Source organism: Pantherophis guttatus, chromosome 1 (genome assembly GCF_059756535.1).
Source record: "Pantherophis guttatus breed Tessera chromosome 1, ASM5975653v1, whole genome shotgun sequence".
NCBI classification, from domain to species: domain Eukaryota; kingdom Metazoa; phylum Chordata; class Lepidosauria; order Squamata; family Colubridae; genus Pantherophis; species Pantherophis guttatus.
This window is the reverse complement of record NC_142063.1, coordinates 174,559,350-174,583,923: the sequence shown is the minus strand read 5'-3', so window position 1 is coordinate 174,583,923 and position 24,574 is coordinate 174,559,350. Positions and strand designations below refer to the sequence as shown.

The following is a 24,574-nucleotide window of genomic DNA, read 5'->3' as shown; positions in this document are numbered from 1 at the left end:
TATATGTACAATGACAATAAACTATTCAATTAAATTAAATTAGGAAATAACAGTAGAAGAAGAATATCTCCTTCTAATCAAGCTTTCTAAACTTCTTTAATCTGTGGGTTTGGTTCCTCAGTGTCATAGGGTAACACATGAGCCTTTTTTCTTCATTTTTATGTTATCTTTCCTTTTTTCTTCCATTATGTCAACTAATATGCTATCAATTCAGTTATTTAACTCATAAACCTGGAAACAATATACAGATTCATGGAACATGTATGCTTTATTTGGCACAAAGAATTAGTGTTTTCTGACATTAACTCAGATACAGAAAATAGATATAGACAATGAAATGGAAATGTTTCTAGTTTACCTCAGAATAGACTGTCAGACTTGATTTATAAAGACTGCATTGAAAATCAAGAATCCAAGACTATCTTCGTATAAGTGTTATGTCACTTTTAACTCATCACTTTTTGTTATAACACTTTTTGTTATGTATTCCTGCTATCGTGTTAGAATTAAACCATTCTGACATCTTGGCTGTGTTGATTTCATTTTGGTAGCAGGAAGATATAAAGAGGAGAAATGAGATGAATGGATTTCTAAACTGTCATCTTGAATTTCATTTTGCATATTGTATTGAATTTTAAGTTGCATTTGAGAAATGTTTAAAATCCAAAGAGCTGATGAGACTGGATCACTTGAATTATCCATTTTGAAATTAGAATTAGTGAGTGCTTATTAGTGTCTTTCTCCAAGAGCAGCTTACATTTTCTATCACAGTTGTTTTGACTACAAAACTTTGGCTAATCTTTTTAAAGTGGCTTGATTTGCAAGGGAACCTCCTAGGAGAAAATTCAAGATTTAAACTTTTTAAAAAACAAAACAAAATCACAGAAAATTACTTATACAAATTTAACCACTGGTTTAAAGAGTGATGCCATCAAGAGAACTTTGGGTTTCTAGGCCATGGTCTACAATACCTACCAGAAGGGCTTCTGGCAGGGGTTGGACTATAACTCAAAAGATTGGGAAGAACTTTTTTGGAAAATATTTTCATCCTAAGTGTAGAGAAGAGAACTAGAGAGTCAGCTATACTGGACATAAATCTTATTAATAGGATGAAATGATAAAGGGGGGTTGAAGTTGCGAGAACGATCATGATATTTTGGAATTCGACATAATGCAGGCACAAGTAATAGTGTCTTAGACTTTAAGGGAGCTGATTTCTATAAACCGAGGGAGAATTTAGGAGGATTCCATAGATGAAAATCTTAAAGAGGAAAACAACTCAAGAAGCTTGGGAAACTCTGTAAAATGAGAATATAATAGCCCAATCTAGCACAATACCAGTGAAAAAGAAAAATAAGAGATCCCAGAGAAAACCAGCATGATTGATATAGAACTTTCTGATAAACTGAGAAACAAAAAGGCCAAGTATAAAAAATGGAAAGAGGGACACATAACTAAAACAGACTACCAACAAATAGCCGGTGTCAGGAATTAGAGACTGATTGAACTGCTTTAATTCATTCTTTGCATCTGTCTTTATGCAAAAAGAAAAAAAAATCCAATTTACCAAAACAGTATGATAGAAGACAGAATAGGAACATAAATTAAATTAGGAAAGAAAATGGAAAGACAACACCTCTCTACCCTAGACGGCTTCAAATACTAGGACCAGACAGATTACATTCCAGGGTTCTGAAGGAGCTGGAAGATGTGATCTTGGAACCATTGAACAAAATCTTTCAAAGCTCCTGGTGTACCGGGGAACTACCAGAGAACTGGAAAAGAGATGATGTGGTTCCAATCAGTGGTGGGATTCAGCCAATTCACACCACTTCGGAAGAACCGGTTGTTAACTTTCTGAGCAGTTTGGTGAAATGGTTGTTGGAAGAAATCATTAGGGCAGAGAACTGGTTGTTAAATTATTTGAATCCCACCACTGGTTCCAATCTACAAAAAAAGAAAAAAAATGGATCCAGGAAACCACAGACCAATGAGCCTGACATCAATATCTGAGAAAATTCTGGAAAATTTAAATTTAATTTAATTTAATTTCCAATTTATATACCGCCCTTCTCCCTGAGGACTCAGGGCGAGATAAAAGATAAAAGAGAAACAAGTAACAGATTTGTGAGCACCTAGAAATCAGCAAGATGATTATTAGAAGCCAGCATGGGTTGTCAAAAACAGATGATGCCAAATAAACCTTATTCAACAAAGTGACCTAATTAATGGAGAAAGGAAATGCTTTGGACTTAAACTTCAGAATGCAGAGAAGAGCAACAAAGATGATTAGGGGACTGGAGGCTAAACTGTGTGATGAACAGTTGCAGGAACTACCTATGTCTAGTCTAACAAAGAGAGAGATTAGAGGTGACGTGATAGCAGTCTTCCAATATTTGAGGGGCTGTCACAGAGAAGGGTTTGGGGGGGGATCAACTTATTCTCCAAAGCACCTGAGGGAAGGACAACAAATAATGGATGGAAGATTAGCAAAGAGAGATCCAACCTAGAACTAAGGATAAATTTCCTGACTTTGGAAACAAAATCGGTGAAATGGCTTTCCTCCAGATGCTGTGGATACACTATCAGCACCAAGGTTTTCAAGAAACAATTGGTCATTTGTCCAGAATGGTATAGGGTCTCCTGCTCAAGAAGGGGTTTGGACTAGAAGACTTCCATAAAATAAAAATAAACTGATTTAAGGTATTGATCTCTTGTTTAGTCCAACTATTCCAATAAACATCTTCCCCACTATTTTCAAATTTCAGTTATACCACAATGTGAATTCCTGTTGTAATTTGGGATTAAATCACAACTATGTACCTATCATTAAATAAATATGCCTAGCAGTTAATATATCTAGCCCTTAATACCAGCTAAGATTGCAAGGGTTATAGGATTGTTCTCAGGTTTTAATCTTACTATGAATTTGGCCTTACAATAAAGAAATATAGGAAGATTAAATTATTGATTATAGCTTTTCAACAACATAGGTGTCAGTAAGTTTGTTAAAAAAATATTTAGTAATACATTTATTACCCAACTTTATTTTGTACAATTTAAGGCAGCATACATACGTAATGCTTTTCAATGTCAAGTCTACAATGTAAATCAAACCAAGAAATCAACTCCATACAAAGGCAAAAACTGCAGGTATTAATACTGGCTATAAAGTCTGACTATGCTATATTTCCCACTCCCAGCCACTACATGTGTATTCATGTAGATCAGGAAGGTGTCTGCCTGAGTCTTTTGCCTATGCTGTCATCTTATTTTGTACCTAACCCACATTTTTCCCCTTGTCACTTTGGTAATGGACCTGGCCTATCTCTATCAAGGTCATCTTTTTTATTCTCTAAAGCTACTTCTTCCTATTTTCCCCCAAACAACAATCCTGTAAGGTGGCTGTGTTTAGAAATAATGGATGGTTGAAACAATATATAGTTTATGTTCCCGGAAAATTTCTTTTGTTCAATAAATTCTATCAAATTAGTAACTTGCTATTCAGTTGCAGAAGTCTCTGATGTAACTGAGTATAAAAATAATTAAAAGGTTGATTAATAGATTTTGTTTCAGTAAATGATAATCATTGATCTGAATTCCAGTTATAAAATTTTATTGTTTGTGTTTTTTCAAATGATAGGTGTGGTTATGTAAGTTGTAAAGAAAAATATGATTTGTGGAGAAACACATATAAAATCTGTACAAGAGCAACTGCAGATTTAAGGTGTTTAAAAGTATTTGACTGAGAAATGCGACGGTTTACAAGTATTTACAATTGTTTACTGTATTACCATCAATCCATACCACTTTAGATATATGCCTATCAATGCCTTAAGGAGAAAAATTGTTAAGATGATCTGCTAAAACAAATTATTAATTTTACTTACTACCAAGTCCAGATCATAACTTGTTATTCCAGCCTTCTTTATTGTATCTGAGATGCTACTTCTTGATTCAAAACTACAAGAGACCAATATAATAATAACAAAACTCCAAGCATGTAAGTTTTTTTAAAAAAATCTTAGTTATATCACCACATACATTCAATAATCTTTTTAAAACTAATGTTGAATTGATCTACTGTAAATGTCAAAACATAAGATGAAATGAAACATGATGTAAGGTTTCCACTTATTAAACACCAGTGCTTTGTTTGAGTCTTAATCTTCTAACATATTTTTTCTATGAGTCTTCATTCAAATAACAACTTTCCACAATACTCTCAGGAAAATGTGAGGTTGCCTGCTATGATATGCTTACTGGAAAAATGATTTAAAATATTTTGGACATCATTTAAACATAGCATCTCTCTGTTATTAATTAAAGCAACCCATGTTTCTAAAGGCTTTATGTGATCCTGATAGAAAGATATATGGCTTTAAAGAGCTGCAATACCTTTAAAGAGCTGACTTCTTAAAGCAGTCACATCTTAATTCAAGTTCACACAAAACAGGGTGCTTTCATGAGATCCAAAACACATCTCTTCTTCCCAAGAGAGAGAAAAAGAGAGAGATCATCACAGATCCAGATCCATTATTTGGCATACTAGGAAGTAACTAAATATTCATTACATGGCTTCGGTAATCAGACAAAAGCTGTTTGTCAAAGAAATATTGTATATGGAATGAAGAAACAATCAAGTGGAAAAATTAGTAGGGAAAAAAAACAAAATTATTTCACATCGAAAATAGAAATGGAAGTTCAAGCTTCCATAAAAACCTTTTTCAATATAAAGACTTTGTAAATTCAAGTCTGAATTATTGTATTGTTTTCTTTATGGGATAGCATTTGAGCATAATATGGAAATTGCAGTCAGCCCAGAAGCATGGGCAGTAAGTGGAGCTTCCTGAAGGTTCCTCAGATTGAAACATCTGCTCCATTGAGTTCCAAGCCCAGTTCCTGGCATCCGCAATGGACTTACTTAGGCTAGGTCAGGATCAAATTACTTGCAGAACAACCTATTCCCATATAGTCCATCTAATATTTTTGAATCATCGATACCTTTTATAGGACCCAACAATGGATACATTTGACAGTCACATTAATTCTGCCTTTTGTTAGCAGGGTCCATTTGTGGAACTAACTACCAGTGGGGGTCAACCAAATTCCTTTATTATAGTTTAGAGAGTTGCTCAAAACATTTTTTATTCAGACCATTTTTTAAATTGCTTATAACATTAAAAATGTTTATTATCTCATAATAAATTTTAGGATTTTTAAAAAAGTTACATTCCTGCCCATTCTTCAAGGCTCTGGGTTGGGAACTGAAAAGGTTGGGATGATCTTGCAACTAGTGTGGGAAGTGAAAATATTGAGAGCAACAGTCTTCTCTACCAGTGTTCATCAATACACTGGATTACATTGAAATGAGTTTGATCTTTGCAATGAGTTTGATCTAACCCTCCAAACCTCTGAAGCAGTTATGATTAGGATCAAGTCTCTATTTATGGGTTGAAAGAACAAGCTAGAATATTGATTTCTTGTAAAGGGCATTGGGAAGATCTGGAAACAGGTATCTTGTCTCAAGGGATACTCATATTATAGAGTAAACCTGAGGAGTATATTCCACTCTGCTTAATGATGCAAGACGTTGTAGCTATATTGCCTATAGATGGGAGAATGAGATTCTATCAGTTTAAATACTGGAACTCTAGTTACTGGCTTGCTGTTGCTTGGACTACATACAGAAGATATTTAGCACACAGTGACATTCCCCCCTATACTGAGATTTAATCAGCCACCATTCCATCTTAAGAAGATACTGACAGAGCAGATGTTTTGGGATCTGAGTCTGCTTGCCTTTCATAGGACACATTGCTGAAAATAAAAGTTAGCTCCAGCTGGTGGGGAAATTTATGCTGGAGATGAAAGCACATATCATAAGTAAGATGGCATGAAGTGCAGTGGTAAATGCAACATGGAAATTGGAAAGTTTAAGAGGAAAGTAATAACAATAAAAGAGAAACAAACAATAGAAACAATTACCTTAGAATCACAAAACTCACTGAACTAAGGTATTGATGTGATAAACATTAAATATTTCATTTCTAAAGCTTTCTAGATATACTTCAGTAGGACCAAAATTCTGTGTGTGGAGTGCATAGAGAACACAAAGCAAACAACACCTTTCTTATACTCTTTATGAAAGTAAAAATTATTCATCCTGGATTATAAAATAATTGTCCTTTTTCATCCAGCATCAAAGATATACAACTGGATAGTACAGAATATCATTATTATGACCCCAGGTGATGCATTATAAAGAAAAAAAAAATTCTGACAGAGAATGCTTTTGTCAACATTTATATGTTTAGAGTAAGATGTGTTTCATGGGTGTCCCATTTAACATCAACTGCAAACATACATATCATTATTATTGTCATTAACTAGAATACAAGAATCAATAGCATGACTAGATCATATTCAGTATTAACTGTATTTATAGAGATGCAACTATTATCAACTTCCTAGTTATTTCACAAGGTTTCTCCAAGGTAAATCCCTGGAGTAAATAGTACAAATCAATGCATATACAATAACTTCTTATAAGCATAAAGAGGAATGAAACAGTTTTCATATTGCTGAAAAGCAGATGGCTATTAGGAATCTTATTAATGTCTCGCTTTGGAATTGTTGGCTTTCTTTGTATAAAATTCATTCCTATCTTGTGTTATAATCAGAAATAATGCAGACATAGTAGGTGCAGAGGAGAATAGTAAAGAATTTCAACTTCTTAAGTACCACTGATAATATTCATTCTGACTCTGTGGGAAGAACAGGTGCATTCTTAGTATCACAACTGTAGTTTGGGTAACTAAATTTGAATTTTTTAAAAAAAGAATTAAAATGTTCCCGACTTGGAACCAAGAACTCTTTGTAGAAGCATAATGACTTCCATTTGCCCGAGGAAAATCTAATAGATAGACCTAATCTAATAGAACCAATTTGATGCAGTAGTTAAGGTACCAGGCTAGAAACTAGGATACCGTGAGTTCAAATCCCACCTTAGCCATAAAAGCCAGCTGGGTAACTTTGGGCCAGTTAGTCTCTCTCAGCCCAACCCACCTCACAGGGTTGTTGTGGGGAAAATAGGAAAAGGAAGGTGTGTTGGATATGTTTGCCACCTTGAGTTATTTATAAAAAAATAATAAAGGCAAGATTAAAATAAAATAAAATAAAATAAAATAAAATAAAATAAAATAAAATAAAATAAAATAAAATAAAATAAAATAAAATAATAAAATAAAATAAAATAAAATAAAATAAAATAATAAAAGAAAAGAAAAGAAAAGAAAAGAAAAGAAAAGAAAAGAAAAAAATAAAATAAAATAAAATAAAATAAAATAAAATAATAAAATAAAATAAAATAAAATAAAATAACTTTATATCCTTTAGACTAGACTAGATTAAACTAGACATTTACTATTCTGGGAACATGGAATTAATTTCACAAACCTTAGAAATGACTTTTTGAGTGCTCATTTTAGTACTTCATCTTGAGGTTTGTGGCTAAGTAAAAATAGTGTAAAATGCATACCTGGATATCTTGGCAATTATTAATGAAGGGACTGACAAAGCTGTTTCTCTTTCTATATCACCCATACATTTATAAGCAATTTTATTCCACCCATTATTTATTTCCTACTTCAAATCAATATCTGCCTTATCTGCCTTTTCTCTACATCATAACTGTAGGTTATGGAAGTATAGGAAATATATGTCCTATATATGTGTCTCAGTCAGAAAAAAAGAAATCAAGGGCTGACATAAAGGTGGAAAAACAGGAGCACTAAAAGATCCTATGCAGACTTTTTTCCCAATTCTGGAATAACAGACTTTGCTGCTTTGAATAGCAAATCTGCTTTGGTTAAAATATCACATAGAAGGATTGGTATCATTGAGTTGGATAGATGTGGATCATCATGGAATATGCATGGCTATGTGTCAAGTTATCCTTCTCAATATTCAAAATATACTGGTGTTAATGAAGTGGAAAATGATTATTAAAGCTGATTATGAAATTTGATCTATGTATTGTAACTGAAGCCATCTTTCAATATAGTTGGAAATTTTTGTATTGGTGTATGCTTTCAAGTAAGCATTGTCTCAGAATTACAAAATAACAAAGTTGGAAGAGACCTTGGAGATCTTCTAGTCAAACACTTCGTTCAAGCATGAGATCCTATATGAGTTCAGACAATAACTGTCTTCTTGAAAATCTCCAGTGATGGAGAACCCACAACTTCTGCGACAAGTCATTCCACTGATTAATTGTTCTCAGTGACACAAAATTTCTCCTTAATTCTAGATTAGTTCTCCAAATTATAATCTTTCATCCATTACTTCTTGTCCTGCCCTCAGGTGCTTTGGACTCGTTCCTCTCTGTGATAGCCTCACAACTGTTCATCATATGTTTTAGCCTCTAGTCCCCTAATCATTTTTGTTCTTCTGGACACAGTATTCCAAGTGTGGTCTTATTAGTGCAGTATAAAGCAGTACTAATGTGATCTTGATACTATGCCTCTGTTGATGCAGTCTAATACTGCAATGGCTTTTGTAGCACCTGCAGTATACTGCTGGTTTATACTTAGGTGATTATCTAATAAGACTCCTAAATACCTCTTACCTGTTGAGCCAGGTATCACCTATTCTATACCTGTGCATTTGGTTTTTCTTGCCTAAGTGTAAAGCCTTATTTTTCTCACTATGAATTTCATTTTGTTGGATAGAACACAGTGTTCAAGTCTGTCAAGATCCTTCTGGATCTTGAGCCTATTTTCTAAAGTGTTCGCTATTCCTCCCGGCTTAGTGTCACCTGCAAATTTGATGAGTCCCCCCTTCTATCCCTTCATCTAAATCAGGGATGTCAAACTCAAGGTCTGGGGGCCAGATCTGGCCCATGGGGTGCTTAGATCTGGCCCACAGAGCCGCCCTGGAAACAGGAAAGGACTGGCCCACGGTGCCTCTGCCAGTGAAAATGGAGCTCAGGAAGGCTGCATGTGGTGCCCCTGACATGAGTGATGTTGAGCTGGCCACACCCATCCTGGCCACACCCACCCTGGCTCCCTGAGGTCAAATACAACTCTGGCCCTCAATGAAATTGAGTTTGACATCCCTGATCTAAATCATTTATGTGGAAGAGTACTGGTCTAAGACAGAACTTTGATATACTCCACTGCATGCTTTCCTCCATGTAGATGCTGTTTCATTGAGGACTGTGCGTTGAGTATGGTCAGTCAGCTAGTTACTCCTTGATATCCTGTAGTTTTCTTGGTAAAATTTTCTGAAGTAATTTTTGCCATTGCCGCTTTCTTCTTGGAGTTGGGAAGAGGGAAGAGGCTCTGCCTTAGGCATGGCCTCTCTGTTTTTAGCCTGGTGTTTTAACCACTGTTACCAAACTGGCTTTCAACATAGTCAGTAAATTTGCTACATGTAGATGTAAAACTGTAATAAATTACTGTTTGAATTTATGGAAGTTTGGTCTTGTCTCTACAGTTTCTAATTTTGCCAATATGGGAAATAATGTACCATTCTTATGTTTTTCAGTACAGATAGATGGACTAGTTTCACCCTTTTAACACACAAGTCAAAGAGATAGAGGGAACAGGCACAGAATAAAGTGGCAGGACTTATGATGCTATCAGACCCGATGAAATTATGATCACACTTTTCCACAGTACAACAGGCCAATTGACCAACTGTCCAGAATCTGTCTTAATATATGATTATCTCACTCTGTAAAATTCTGAGATATCCCAGAGATGATTGTTATGATAGGAACTGTCAACAGCAGCAGAAGAAAAGGTATCTCATTTAAACAATGTAGGGATACTACTGGGTGAAAAGGTAGAAATTTAAGCTCAGCTTCACCACACACAAATACAGAGCTTAAGAAATAAAACCCTCAGGCTGACACAATGGTACTGTTTTGAGAGTCAATTTACAACAAAATTGAAAGCCAGGATACCACTGGAAATCAGAAACTTCTGAGGGGGGCAAGAGGGGACAAGAGGGGTATTATGCTGTCACAATCCATGTTCTGATCCTTTTGTACATGTTTTGTAATGTTGCACACAAGTATTTAAGTGTTGTACCTTATGTTAAAACATCATTACTTTTGTTTTGTCCTTTTGACAAGAGCCAGATTTTATGAGTGTCTCTCCTGGAAATGTAATAACAAAATGGGAATGGGAAAAATATTTATAAAAAACCTTTAATCTTCATGATCCAGTAATTAACAGAATAACAAAATAACAGAGTTGGAATGGACTATGGAGATCTACTATAATTGATTTTAATTAAGCCAGTTATGTTTGCCTGAGGGATCAAGAACTACATTTGATCTTAGCCAAAGAGCCAGCGAGGATGTTAATGATACTGGCCATTTTCCTAGTCTTAGAATATTCATATATTCTATTCACCTCCATTTATAGAAAATAAAGGTTTCCAACTATCACTACATATAACTTTCTTTCTTACTAATATGCACTCTAGGTTGCTCTCAAAAATAAACCGGCTGATCATTTATGAGAAGACATATTTTTCTTAAATGAAAAGTTTGATGTCAGTGAGTGGCTGTTTATATTTAGTAAACTCTTCACCAAATTATTATTTGAAAAAAATATATATGCCAATTTGAATTATAGTGTGTTGAATTGAATGTATGTGTGTGCATAGCTTGGCATATAGATATATAAATACATACAAACCATACACACATACCATAAACACATACTGTATGTATGCACACACATTCACCTTCAGCTGGGGTGCCTTAAGCCATTTGCAGGGGAAGTCTGAGCATTTAGGCCTATATAGATGACTCCATCCAGTTAACTAGGACTGAAGTAGGCTAAGTATGATAATGAATAATGGCCAAAAGGATGCATTAAGAATTATTTGGGACAAAACTAGGACTCTGTGCTTTGCTATGCTATGTAAAGTTTTTGTTGGAAATGTCATTGAACTAATCAAATGTAGTAACTACATTCCTGATAACTACACTAGCACATCCGCATTGTTTTCTTAAAAATTACACAGTACAGGTTTGTCATTGCCTTCCCAGTCTAGCCTATACTTCTGGATCTCCTACTGGTTTACTATCCACTTATTAACTAAGTTTAAATGTTCTTACTCAATATTAGCTAAGGTTGCCTAGATACACTTCCACCATAATTCAGTTATTGCCACACAATGTTAAATGTTTTTAAGTCTTTTCAGTGGGCAATTACAAAATTTAAGCCAACTATATAACTTTTTGAGGAGTTTAAAGTTATGAGTCAGATTCTGCATGGTATCCTGTTTAAGGCATACTAATAAGAAAGGCCAAATTTGTGGAATATTTGTATATTTATTTATAACATATTTTTGGCTGTCCAAGAAATATGTTGTAAAACAGATCAGAAACAAGAACAGTATCCATTATATGTCATGTCAAAAAGACAATAAGAAAATAGGGTATTTAATGGCTCCATCATGGAAAGAAATACAAATACTTATTTGAACATAGAAAACAACACATGCTGTTGTTTAGATAATTTTTTAATAAACTTAATCAGATGTATTGTTTATGATGCTCTACAATATTGTTTTAATATTGTGTAATGAATGAGGATACGACATAGATTTCAACATCCATATTTAGGGTTACCAGGTCTGCTTCCAAAAAATAGCGGACAAGCGGGGGGGGGGGGTTATTAAGTAGTAAAAAAATAAAAAAAAATTTACAATTAAATTATATATTTTCTTACAAACATTTTAACATGTATTAAAATAATCACTTCAAAACTTTACTTAAAATTCAAAACATCAAATATATTATAATAATATGTAAAATATTAAATTACATTTTAATTTTATCATAAAGCTTTTGAATAAAAAAAATGTCCACTATTTTGTGAAAAAAAATAGTGAACATAATGTGAAAAAAGCGGACTGTCCGCTCAAATAGTGGACACCTGGCAAATTAACTATTTCTGCTTTTTATAATTCAGAAAACTATAGTTAGACTGAAGATATGCAAATTATTCATTTTACAAATCTCCCTGAATATTTTCCTCCTGAGTTTATGGTTGGGCATAGCTTTATATCCAACATGACTACTCTTGAAGGCCTGTCCCCATTCCAGGGTTGTGATGCTAGCTACCTGTCCTTGATTGACAGGAACATACATCGTATGAGGTTTTCTGTCCTTCTTCCAATCCCATCCTATGGTCTGCCTCTCCATTCTGATTCGCTGTAAATAGCACAGTCCTAATCATACATGTGCAATTCACAAAAGATAAAATGATTCCTCTTGCTTTGCTGCCCTCCCTCTTCAGCTAGACTCTACATGGCAAGAAAACCACCTCTCAGTCAGGACCCTGGGGCAGGATTCCAGGCTTTCTTTCTTCCCTGTGGGTTCCTTCCTGTGCTGAATTCTAGTTCCTCCAATGCTCTATTCAGGAGGTAATAGGGTTGATGGACTTGCCATTCTAAGCTGTTTTAGCCTATTCATGTTGTTCCCCAGTTATGTCAGTGCACAGCAAAGGGTTCCTCACATTTCCCAAATGGCTGCATTCCACTCTTTAGAGAAAGAACAGCAACCAGCAAAGCTCTGCTCCTTCCCCTTACACTGGCTGATTTGTCCACTATACAGAAAAGGAATAAATCTGACTTGTAAAATGGTAGGGGGAGGAGCATTTCATCCCAGTTGAACATTCTGATCCCAAGGAGAGTATCTGGGAAAAAGGAATTACAAAGACTTATTTCCTTTGTTTTTTTTAAAAAAGCAAATGAACAAGCATCTTAGAAGTTCAGAAGATTTGCCTCAGTCTTTCATTAGTTAAAGAGGATCAAGATCCTCTTTTTTACACCACCCAGCTCCTCCCAGAGAACATCATCTCCTCTCCCTCTCCCTCTTCTTCCTCCTTCTTTATCCGTCCAGTTGAAGTATCTTAGCTAAATAGCCTCATACACAAGCTTTAAAATGGTTATTATCATTGTGGTTGGGGGGGTAGCACCACTGCTTCCTCACCCCTCCGTTTCAAAGGAATACAAGAGGCAAATCTGTTAAAGGCAGACAAGGCATCTCCTGCATCCCATCTTGGTATGAACTTCCTTGCTCATGGCTGGCTGGTAGAAAGAGGCTCCTTTAGGACCATTTTGCTCTACCATCAGGCACATTTCTGCAATCATGAGAAGTAGAATAATGCACTAGGAAGTTGAAGGACAGAGAAGTAATAATAATAATAAAGAAAACAGCTTTGCAGCAAAACTATATTTCAGTGGGATATGTCCTTTTATATTAATTAAGTAGTCCTAGAGGCTGCATACATTAAAAAGCCTGGTGCTTCTTACATACTCAAGAATTGTCTCCATATAGTCACAATCCCATCAGTAGATAAGTGTGTTCTAATCATATGATAATTGGATTGTCTGAACAGTCTGAGAACTACTTTAGCAAACTGTCAGCTATTGTCAGCAGACTGCCCTTTCTAGGGTTTCCTCCTTCACCCTCTCTCCTTCTCCTAAGTATTCAAGTGCAACTTTTCCCTTCATTGTTCTTCAGCCTAGTAGATTTCCTTCTACCCATAATGTGTTCATTAGTTCTGCCTATCAGAGTGACCCTTGCATCCTCTTTTTAGTCTTAACAATACAAGGATTACAGTATACTATTCTGAGCATAGTTTTGCCTTTTAAGAAGCCATTGTGTGAAAGATTTATTGAGGAATTAAACTAGTGCAGGAAGACTAGCTCTTTCTCCAGGTTTATGAGGTACAGTTACACAGATGATACAGAGTTTTTTTAAACAGTGTGGTTAGAATAATTATTGAATATATGAGACAAGGAGAGAAGAAATGAGGATGTCGTTGGGTTATACTAACTTCTATTCATTCCATTCTTTATATGTGTAATCCTCTTGATCTTTATTCTGTGATATTTCTTCCTCCTTGATTTAACAAGCTTTGCATTTTCTTCTTACATTTTGCAGCTTAAATTTAGAAAGAAGGAGGGGATGCTGCCCCTGAAGAAAATGAATTGCTATTCTTTTTTTAAAAAAACTGTTCTGCCATGTCTTTTTACATTATTTAGATGTTTAGCTATCAAAGAGTACTAAATTGAAGTGATGAGTCCCATCTAAACTCCAGCTCCAATGGTGACGTTTGTTAATAGCATTCTTATCTGAACTCACTCTCCACATATGTACATTGCTAGATATCTAAGCCTTTATTGTCTACAGAGCTTTTTTCCTACTCTTTGAAATAACTTTGCTGGAGCATAAATTGGACAAGTCCTTCTAAAGCTCTTTCTATGCCTTGTGGCAGAGAGATTTTCCTTCCCTCCCTCAGATGTGACCTGCAAAAATATAAAGATTGCATAGTCTCTTGCAAAGAAGAAAGTCTCATCTCCATTTCCATTGCAGTTAGTACTTTAGAGGCACTCATGAGAAAAACAGAATAGACTTTCTGTAATTAGTACTGTGCTAATGTCATGTTTGGTCCTAAGCCTTGGGTGTGCAAATATTTCCTGTTCTTTTCAATGAAAACAATACAGTACTGTGATAGACTTTCAGTTCCTAAAATAATTTGCTTTATCACTAGGTAGAGAACTTCTGCTCAAGTAGACTTTCTTCAAAACTATTACTATATATTTATTGAGGATAATCATTAAAATATTTTCATTATTATGGAATGTGAAGAAAGTGGAAAAACTTACATAGTTAGCAGATCTAGGAACCTATAGTCCAATGACTTCTGCAATTGATCTCTGAGGCTTGATTCTGCACACCATGCTAGCTTTGTTGAATTGCGCCACATCTGTTACAAAAATGCACATCTGTATGTCAATTCTGAGTCAACAACTGATTTTTTTGTAGATTCACACTGATTCATATTTTTAAAGCAATATTAAAGAAGCAGAGGTGTTGAAGGACAGCAAGATATCTTGTTTCATTCCATCTGGTCCATCGTTCTTATCATCTTTTATCTCCCCCCTTCCTTTTAATTGGTTTTACTGTGACTTCTTCGTTTTGTTTAATTGTGAGTTGACCAGGATTTTTGGGAGTCAGGTAACATATAGGTGTAGCAATAAATAATAATAATCACACATAAATTGTGACATCAGTTGGTTTGTGAACTTTCAGCCATGCTTGTTATTATTAGTGACTCTTATTTCTAGATCAGAATGAATTCAATAATATCCTTGAATATCCATTTTGTAACCTAATGGAGAAGTTTCTGAGATTTTCAGGGGATCATTTTAACCAGGGTTAAGTATGATCTGATATGATGACTAAAATGCTTAAATATGAGTAAGAAGGGCAGGAAGACAAACAATGTATTGGTTGTTACCTTAATTATGGGTAATATTACATCCAGTTTATAATTAACAATAATATTCTTTGTGAAAAAAGCAAACGTTTTATCCAGACTATTTGACTATATGATCTATAATTAGACTTAATGAGTGATAATAGCAGCAATACTTATATTGTTTTGTATATGTTGTGTTTTATATTTTGGGCACAATCCAATGTGTTGCTTTTCTTGGAAAAAAATCTTTTCTATTTGTAATTTTAAGAATACAGAAATTTAGAATGTAAGTCAAATAAGAAGATATTTGCTGACACAAAAAAGTTTGATTTCAGCAATTGACATTACATTATTTTTATTTTGTATTATTTTAAGGAAATATCCAAGACTACATATAGAATGGGACAACTGGAATAGGACACCTTAAACTGGTGTTAGTGAGCTAAAAATTGGGGGGGGGAATAGAGACACGATGCTTCATCTTGTCCACAACCCTTCTCTACAGTATGATCAAGAATGAGTTGATAAGGATACTTCATTATGAGGGACAAAACATGCAGTTTGAGAGAACACTTTTCATATCAGCTTTGCCTTTGCCTTCTCAATTGAGAACAGATGACGGAAGAACATTAAGTCAGAGATCCTTTACTGCTATAGCATTAAATCCAAATCTCTGGAAAGTTGGAATAGGATTGATCCTACAAAATCACTGCCTCTACCCAACATTTCCCTAGAGTATTTGAGACACAAGTTGGCCATACAAAGAAAGCAACCGAAGAAACTCAACCTGGGAAGTTTGGGAGTACTTATTCATAGTGCATTTGTGAAGATGTAGGAAAAGAGAGGGGGTGGGGGAGAGAGGGAGAGGGAAAGAGAGAGCGAGAGAGAATTGTGTGTGCAAATACTTCTAATTAAACCTTTGCATATAAGATTTGGTCTAAATGAATGCAGGATAATTTCTTTTTTAGTTTCTCAGGGAGGGAGGCTGGTTATGACAATTCCAATTAAATCTCATCAGTATCACATCACTAAAATTATAACTATCACCATTATTCACATTATTTCTGCATCGTTCTGGAAATCTTGGGTTGGATGGATAAAATAGAAATGTTCCTATTGGAATACAAAATGATTTGGCTAAGGAAAAGAGGGTTAAAGCATTTGGAAAAGATATTACAGGAAGGTCTTTAAAGAGGGAAGGACCTCCTGTGGTGCTGTGTTGGCAGGAATTTCTTCTCCTTGAGCTGAGAAGACTGTGGAAGAAAGAAGCAAGATCAACAGATCAGATAAAACACACCTCCAATCTGTTTCTCCACTTTGTTGCAAAGAATGTAGCCTATCTGTGAAGATATCTCTCTCCCCCTCTTCAGAACAGCTGGAGAAGGAGTTTCTCTCTCGGGGAGACAATTTTGGCAAAACAGTGACAGAACTAGTGATACATATGATTATAAGAGAGTATGTGCCATCTGCTGCAAATAGCTGAACATGTGTATGATGAAACACATTGCAATATACTACAAATTATTTAATTGGTTCTATCTATCTATCTATCTATCTATCTATCTATCTATCTATCTATCTATCTATCTCATGCCAAAGAGGGAAAAGTGTATTTGTGAAATTTCTTGTGTCATGTGCTAAAATGGCATGGTACTAAGTCACTAGGCTTGGCAGATTTATGACTCTGTCTCAGGCAACTGAATGTTGATAAGGTACCTCTTTTATACTCCTTCAATGCTTTATTTTTAAGTTTGGAGATGTGTCTATATGAAGGAATGTTCAGTTGGAGCAACTCCCGTCTGCTGTCTGTTGTAACGCAGGTGAAACTGAGCACTGGCATAAGGGAACATCTATCTGCTAGGCCAAAGTCTAGGAAGGACCATGGAACCTGGAAAGCCTAAGGTGGATACATAATGCAGAGTGGGCAAAGAGCCAAAATAAGACTTCAGAAGAATACCCCCCATTAACAGAGTCGTTAAAAAATTACACAGCTAAATTTATCCCACTGAGACACACAAGTAGCAGCTGTAGAAGCTGCCTGAATACCCAGTCACATTCGCAAACAACATGTGCCAGGCTTGGCATAAATGAGTAGTTTCAACAATCATGATTTGCCAAGAAATGGCTTCAAAGCTTTCTCACTAAATGACAGATGTGATGTCCCCATATTTAGGCATGCATTTATTCAGGCGGCAGCAGAAGGAAACATTTATTGTACATTTACAATATCAATTTAATCTCAATCTTTCTCTCTCTCCCCCCCCTCCTTCCCTCTCCCCCTCTTTCTCTTTCCCTCCAATATGTATGTATGTATGTATGTTCCCCCCATCTTCAGATCACATATTTTAATATACATAGAAGCTACAGATACAGTATCTAATTTTTCCCAATCAATCTCCATTCTGCATCAAGGTAGAAAGGGATATAAACTGTAACATCCAAATGAAAGAATATTTCATCTTGCTGGTATGCAAATTGAATTGAGAATGAAGAATAAATTTTTGATAAAAGTAAAGGTTTCCCCTGACCAGTTGTGTTTGTGGGTGAAGCTCACACACAATGTAAAAAAAAAACACCAAACTACTTTTAGAGAAATAAATTTATCTTTATTATTTAACAGTGCAGATAAAAGCACCGTAGTCCTAGAATTTAAATAAAAAACAGGTAATCAACATTGATGAATGTCCCTGTAGAACTGGCAATACAGAAGAACATGAGCTGTGGTTTCAATGGCACTCATATCACAGAGGCAGAATTGGGTTTCATATGGAGTTTTCTTATATTTCCCTTCCAGGACAGCTGTTGGGAATATGTGTAAGTGTATTCTTGCAGTGCTGAGATTATTGGATGTTCATCTTTTCATCACTATAAAAAACCTCTATGTATACAGAGGTTTTACATAAACATATGCTGTGATAAAATCAAAACAACACAGACTCTTCAGGCATCTTAACTAATAAGTAAATTAAATTAATTTAACACATTCTTCTTTAGCAGTTGCAGTAGAATTATTCATGCCAAATAGTATGTTTATGCTGTTCAATTTGAACCTTGGAAATGTTTTGATTGACTCAATGAATTAATAAAATACTTGTAGAATTTACTAATTTCTATTGCATGCCAGCTGACAGGTACTATCAAGTGTTAATTGCTGAATATCACATCTTTCAAAGATCCGTCTAATAGGCTTCAGCTGGAAAATATTCCTGCTATTACTACTAAGTGCTACTGTGGTCAGCTATTATCAAATATTACCTGATATCATGTATAATCTGGAATATTTTATTTTTTGTATTTATTTTACTAATTTATAGGGTTGCTCACCTCACAGCAGTGACTTTGTGTGGCATATAGAGAAATAAAATGAAAAAACCATAATGCAACAGAAACCAATGATAATAATATTAATAAAAGTGAGAAAACTGCAATAGACAAAATTGAACAGTGAAAACACCATCATTATATATCCCCATATGATACTGATATATTATAGATTATATCTGAAATAGAGGCAGAGGATTGCTTCAGGACAAGCAAACTATTGAAGAGAAGCATGCATTGGCTAATTATTAAAGTTAAAAATTGAAATATACTGAATGTACAGGAAACAAAACATAAATTATGCGATGGAAACACAAAACATTGGCAAGGAAAAGCATTATATGGTCAATTTCTACAAAAGATCAAGGCGAAAGTAAATATTTATAAGGATAAAACCTGGTGAAAACTTCCAACTGGCACATTAAAAAATGAAACTGAAAGATTGACTTTGGTGGCTTAAAAGCAAACTATTGGAGCTGATGTAATCAAGGCCATAATTGAAAAATCATCTACAAAAATTCAAAGTGCAGATTGTGCAAAGAATCAGAAGAAATACTTGATCATATTCAGCTCATGCAAGAAGATCACACAAACTGATTATAAACAACAACATAACAAAGTCACCAAAATGATTCACTCAAGTGCCTGACAAAAAATACCATATACTAAGTAATGAAAAATTGCTAGGAATATATAGTTGAAATAGTAGTCGAAAATGAATAGCAGAATAGAAGAAAAAGAATTTGAGAAGATTATGAAGTATCAAGATCTGAAAATCAAAGTTGAAAAATTATGTCGTAAACCAGCATTGTGGTCTTTGTGGTTACTGAGGCAATCAGATTCTTGGGAATGGTGGGTAAAAATGCCAAATGTAGTCTAAACACCTAGCTGACTGTGAGATCGTCATCATCATCAACAACAACAACAATACATATGCAAACAACAAATCCACCAACAGAGCTGATTTAACCTTCCAGTCCCCGTGTCTGGGGGAATATTCAAGTGTTAAATGTCTAACTAAAGGCCAGAAGGATGAGCATCATTTTGATTTATTGGGGGACATTATTCCATAATGCAGACACTGCAACAGAGAGGGCACAGCTCCTGGGTTTCACAAGATAACATTTCCAAATGAAAGGAATCTGGAACATGCCAACCCTGCTGCTTTTTGGAAAGTGAGACAGATGATCCTCGCCTTATGCCATGTAGAGCCTTACAGGCAACAGTCAGCATATCTTGCCAAATACTGTTAAATTTGGGGTTGCTCCTGTCAAAGACCAACTTGTCCCTTCTAGTTTTTGCTATAGGATCTTGGGCTAGACTATTTCAAAATTCAGTGGGTCCTTTAAATTGTTTAATATTCATACAGTACAGACTATTTTTTTCAAGTAGAATATACGTTTCTCAAGAAAAAAAAATGAAATACATGCAAACAGATTTCTTCTTGATTTCTAAGTCCAAAAATACTGTTTGGAAAGACAGAATATTAAGTAAACTAATTTTAAAATAGTACAGTCAAGACATTGGTTCACCACCCTTGTAAGAACTAGGAATCTCTTGCTGACAAATCTTGGCAGGTATGGAAAACTGCATGTTTGAAATAGTTAACCTGCTACTGTAAGCTATTTTACATCTAAAATGGTTGATTTGCAAGTGCTTTTATCAATAATATTCACCGAATCCTGGAAGAATAGATGCATACTCAGACAACATTAACCATCTATATTATTTTTATTTTAGCAGCACATTTCTCTAGCATGCTAGCTGAGAGTCCACATTAATTTTATTAAATGGATGACTAAAAGCCATGCGTTTGCACTTCCAGAAAAATTGCTGATGGATTCCATGAAAAAAAAAGCATCAATTAAGCCCCAAACTGAATAAAAACCTAAACTATTGTTTTAAATGTAAAATAATCTACTTTGTCTTCTCATTATACTTCCACGTTCAGGCAGCCGATGTCTTACAGACAATTCTTTGCTACATTTTAAAACATAACAACTACCCACATGTGTTGGACTAGGATGCTTATAATTTTCAGACATGAGGACACAAGTTTAGAAAGAAATCTGGGAATATGATATCATTTAGGAATGCCATACACACATTGATTAAATAAGTTTTTTAAGGAATGTAATTATTGACTGGTTAGAATTGTGTTGTAAAGAAGAATATCAATTTTTGTAAATTACAGTAGTAATTAATTGTCTGCTTTCAGCAGTGGTAAAATCAACATTTGAATGGCATTGCAACATTGGATAAATATAGTTGTACATCATGAAGACCAGGACTAGATTATGCACAAGGAGATTAGTTCTGACTGCCATTTTGTGCTAACTAAAGTTACCAAGTCTGGACTCCAAAACTCCAGGTGCTCACTAGATGGCAGCAAAGATTTATATAAAACGATAACTCTTTGCTACCATCTAGTGTTCATATAGATTTTTGCAGGTCAGGTCCCATTGCTGTATTTATAAATGGACTTCTTCCCTTCTGCTGAGGGCAACATTTTATAACAAGGTTCCTCCCATAATATAACATCTTTTAGCATTTTTTCCCCTTAAAAGCAGTTAAAGGTCAATTAAAGTAAGAAGAAAAGTTATTTATGAATTATTAGAGTAAGATTTCTGCCCTCATGGGTGGGGGGCTTAAATCACTATTGGACCATTGCCAGGGACTTTATCTCTGGAGAGCAACATGAACATTGCATTAGCATGGATCATTGCTTGTAATCAGCTTGTATTTAGATATACCGTAGCTTTTTTCCAGGCCTTATTTCTGCACTATAACTGCACAAGATATTGGAAGTAATGCACAGTGGAACACAAAAGACAGTCTGAAACATAACTTTGGAAGTTATCCTACCTTCTTTCCCCTTCTCTTTCAAAGTTTTGTACTTTATATGTCCTGCCAATTTCAAAAATACCCATAATGGTACATGATAGACAGAAGATGGGGAGGATAAGGACTGGATCCTGGATTCAGGTTACTGATGTAAGCAAAAACAGCTTACTTTAGTATAACTGAACTTTAGCGTAGTCCTATTTAATATGATTTATGCTTTTAATTTCCTTAACATCTCTACATTGTAAATTAATAGGGCGGGAATACTTTTTAGTATTATGTACCTGAAAATGAGCTTGAGTAATTCAACTGAGTGCTTTTATTTTGTAAAGGGGAAAAATGGTTTTCCCTTTTATCTCTGAGCACAATCCACATGGTGAGTAAACTGATCAATTGCTGACTGGCTCTCTTTGGGGGAGCTCATTTTGTCTTCTCCCAAAATTTAATCCATCACCCTGTCTTTCTGTCAGCACAACCAATGAACATCCATTTGATAATAAACGGCCACAAATGTTGGAAACAATGTAGTTCATTAGATAGATAGCTTAACTCTTGGGGTGGAAGTGAGGTCTGTAAAAGGTGAGCATGCAAGAAAAGCGTATTGCTGAGATAAAAGGCCAACAGTGCTCAACAGTTCAGCATCCACATAGCAGGCATGGTGACCAGTACATGCTATAAAACTCACCAAGCACAGGTGTGGCATTGAACCCGTTGCAGAAGCTACTGTTTGCTCTGTATTGTGGGAATTAGCGCATGTTTAAAAGTATTCTCCTTTGTTAATTTTTTTTGTATATTGCAGATGCCTTATGTCAAACATTAAGTGGGCAGTTTAGGTTTCTTGCATTGGTGTTTAGTGCACACCAGAGGCAGGTTTCAAAACCCGTCGCTGCTGGTTCGCTCGTGGGTGCTTGCGCATGTGCATGATACATGCGCAGAAGCATCCAGGTGGGTGGGCGGAGCCTACCACCACCACCACCACCAGTTCACCCGATCCAGGGTGAACTGGTAGAAACCCACCACTGGTGCACACTAACCTTTCTAATATTGGGGTTTTGAGAGGAACAGTGAAGAGAAAAGCAGATATTTGTTTCTTCCACAGCCTTTTCAGTTCGGTCCCAGTACTGTATAGATTCAGGTCACACTTAATGGCTGTCAAAGAAGTGTTGGATGAAGCCTCAATTGTAACCAAGGACACCTTTGGCTGAAGGAAGAGAGGTGATCACTTTCTTTTCTAATTGAATAGGACAGTTGATTGATCAGAGAGGCTTTTTTAGAGAGTCCCTTACCATGAAAATGTTTCTGTGTGTCACCCAGTGCTTAATAGAGCTATGTAACGGGATAGTTCATTAATACCACAATGTGTTTTCCTGACATCACAAATTTTGGCCTGTTTCTGTTTTACTTCTGAGATTATGCTAACCAGATGGAATACTGTAAGTACAATGCAAAACTGGAAATCTGTAGCAGTCTCTCATGTCCATTTTATGATGGCATGATTAAAACTACAAGTTCCTAAAGCTGGATAGTACAATTCAGAGAAGTAGTGTAGTATAAAGTAACTTAAAATGAGAGCTTATCAGTAGTTTTAATCAGTAATGTCATCTAAGCAGACAATTAAACCCCAGGTGTTGCAGGTGTCATCAGGTCAGAAACCTTAGCGGATCTGACATGTTTTCTAGTCCCATCAAAAAAAGCTGCTTACCTGCCCTAAAATTAATGATTAATACAACTCTTTACTTGATTGTGTTAATCTCTGGAAACACTAGGGCTTGATTCTACTGAAAACCAGTATTTTGAAGCAAAGCCTTGTTTTGACCACCTTTGCAATAAAGGTCTAACCAACTTTAATTTTTATTGAGTTTTTGAAATCACTTTAAATTTAGGTGGGGAGAACTTTTAAGCCACAGCATACTTTTCTGAAAGTTAAAGACACGTATTTTTACAAAGCTTAATAAGAAACATGCATACACACAGAAAGAGAACCTTAAATGCAGGAAGAAGTTTTAAGCCACAACCTGCTTTTTTCTCTTTGCCCAGAATATTGTTTTGTATATGTGTGTATTTGTAGTCCTTGGGGGGGAAGGGTGTCTTTGCTCAGCTGCAGACCTGTTGTTCAACCTTTGCACACAAATTTAATCAAAAACAAAAAAAAACCCTATTTCATTCAGAAAGGGCCCAAACTATGTTCATTTTTAATTGTTTGCTAATAGGTTAAAGGGTGTTTCCAATTGGATTTTGCAAAAATATTTGTCTTAAACTATCAGAAGAGAAGGATATAGTTGGAAAAGTTCTCCCCCCCACCCCCGCCCCACTTTTAAGGTTCTGATTTTCAAAACAGTGGCAACAACCAAAAGTTCATTAGGGTTTTCTTTATTGCAAAATAAAAAAATATAGGTTTCTGTAAAATAGGGTTTGATTCAAAATACAGGTTTTCAATAGATTCCAGAGGTCAATGCAATCCAGGCATTTCCTGATGGGATTAGGTAACATGTCATATGTAAGGTTCATGATAGATGATCTCAGCACCAACTGCATTTTGATTGCTTACTTTGATGAGGTCACCAAGTAAAGTTACAACTGTAATTCCCATTTTAAGTTACTATGGATTATATCTACAATAGACCTCTGTTGCATTGTAAAGTTTAGACATCAAACTCTTCAGGAAGTAACCAAATTAAAAAGTGTATAGATTGAATCCGGCAAGTTGCCGTTCTTAAGAATGCCTGTGCTGTGTATAACCGCGACCTGGAAGCTTGGGAAGTTGCTAATATGAGGAAAAGTTAATTAACAGCAATTAATGTGTGTAAAGAGTCTCTCCCTGTATCACTTCCCAATAGCAACTAAATGCTCTTAGGAAACCTGGCACAAAGTTTTCTCTTGAGATATTTAGAGGACCTCTGAGCGTAGTGATTCTATTGAATTGCCATAGCTAATAGTTCCTGAGGGTCCCTAACCTCTGTGAATTTGTTGACTTTTTAATTAAAGCCAGCTAATAAACTAGATTCCATGCAACAATTGTATGTTGTGCAAATAGTTGTGCATGCTTCCTGTATATTTTCAGTGTGTTCCATTGGTTAATTCCAGATCATATAATTCTCTGTTATGTTGCTGTA

At 35.3% G+C, this 24,574-nt stretch overlaps 1 protein-coding gene across 1 annotated transcript in view; it reads right to left on the bottom strand.

The window, feature by feature from the left end:
* LOC117675273 (uncharacterized) overlaps nt 1-24,574 on the bottom strand; it is a 176,914-nt gene that overhangs the window by 131,676 nt on the left and 20,664 nt on the right. The window contains exons 2-3 of the mRNA XM_034433755.3: nt 14,701-14,801; nt 3,891-3,963 (exon numbers count right to left, since the gene is read on the bottom strand). Coding sequence (XP_034289646.1) covers nt 3,891-3,963; nt 14,701-14,801 — 174 coding nt within the window. The remainder of the gene's footprint in view (nt 1-3,890; nt 3,964-14,700; nt 14,802-24,574) is intronic.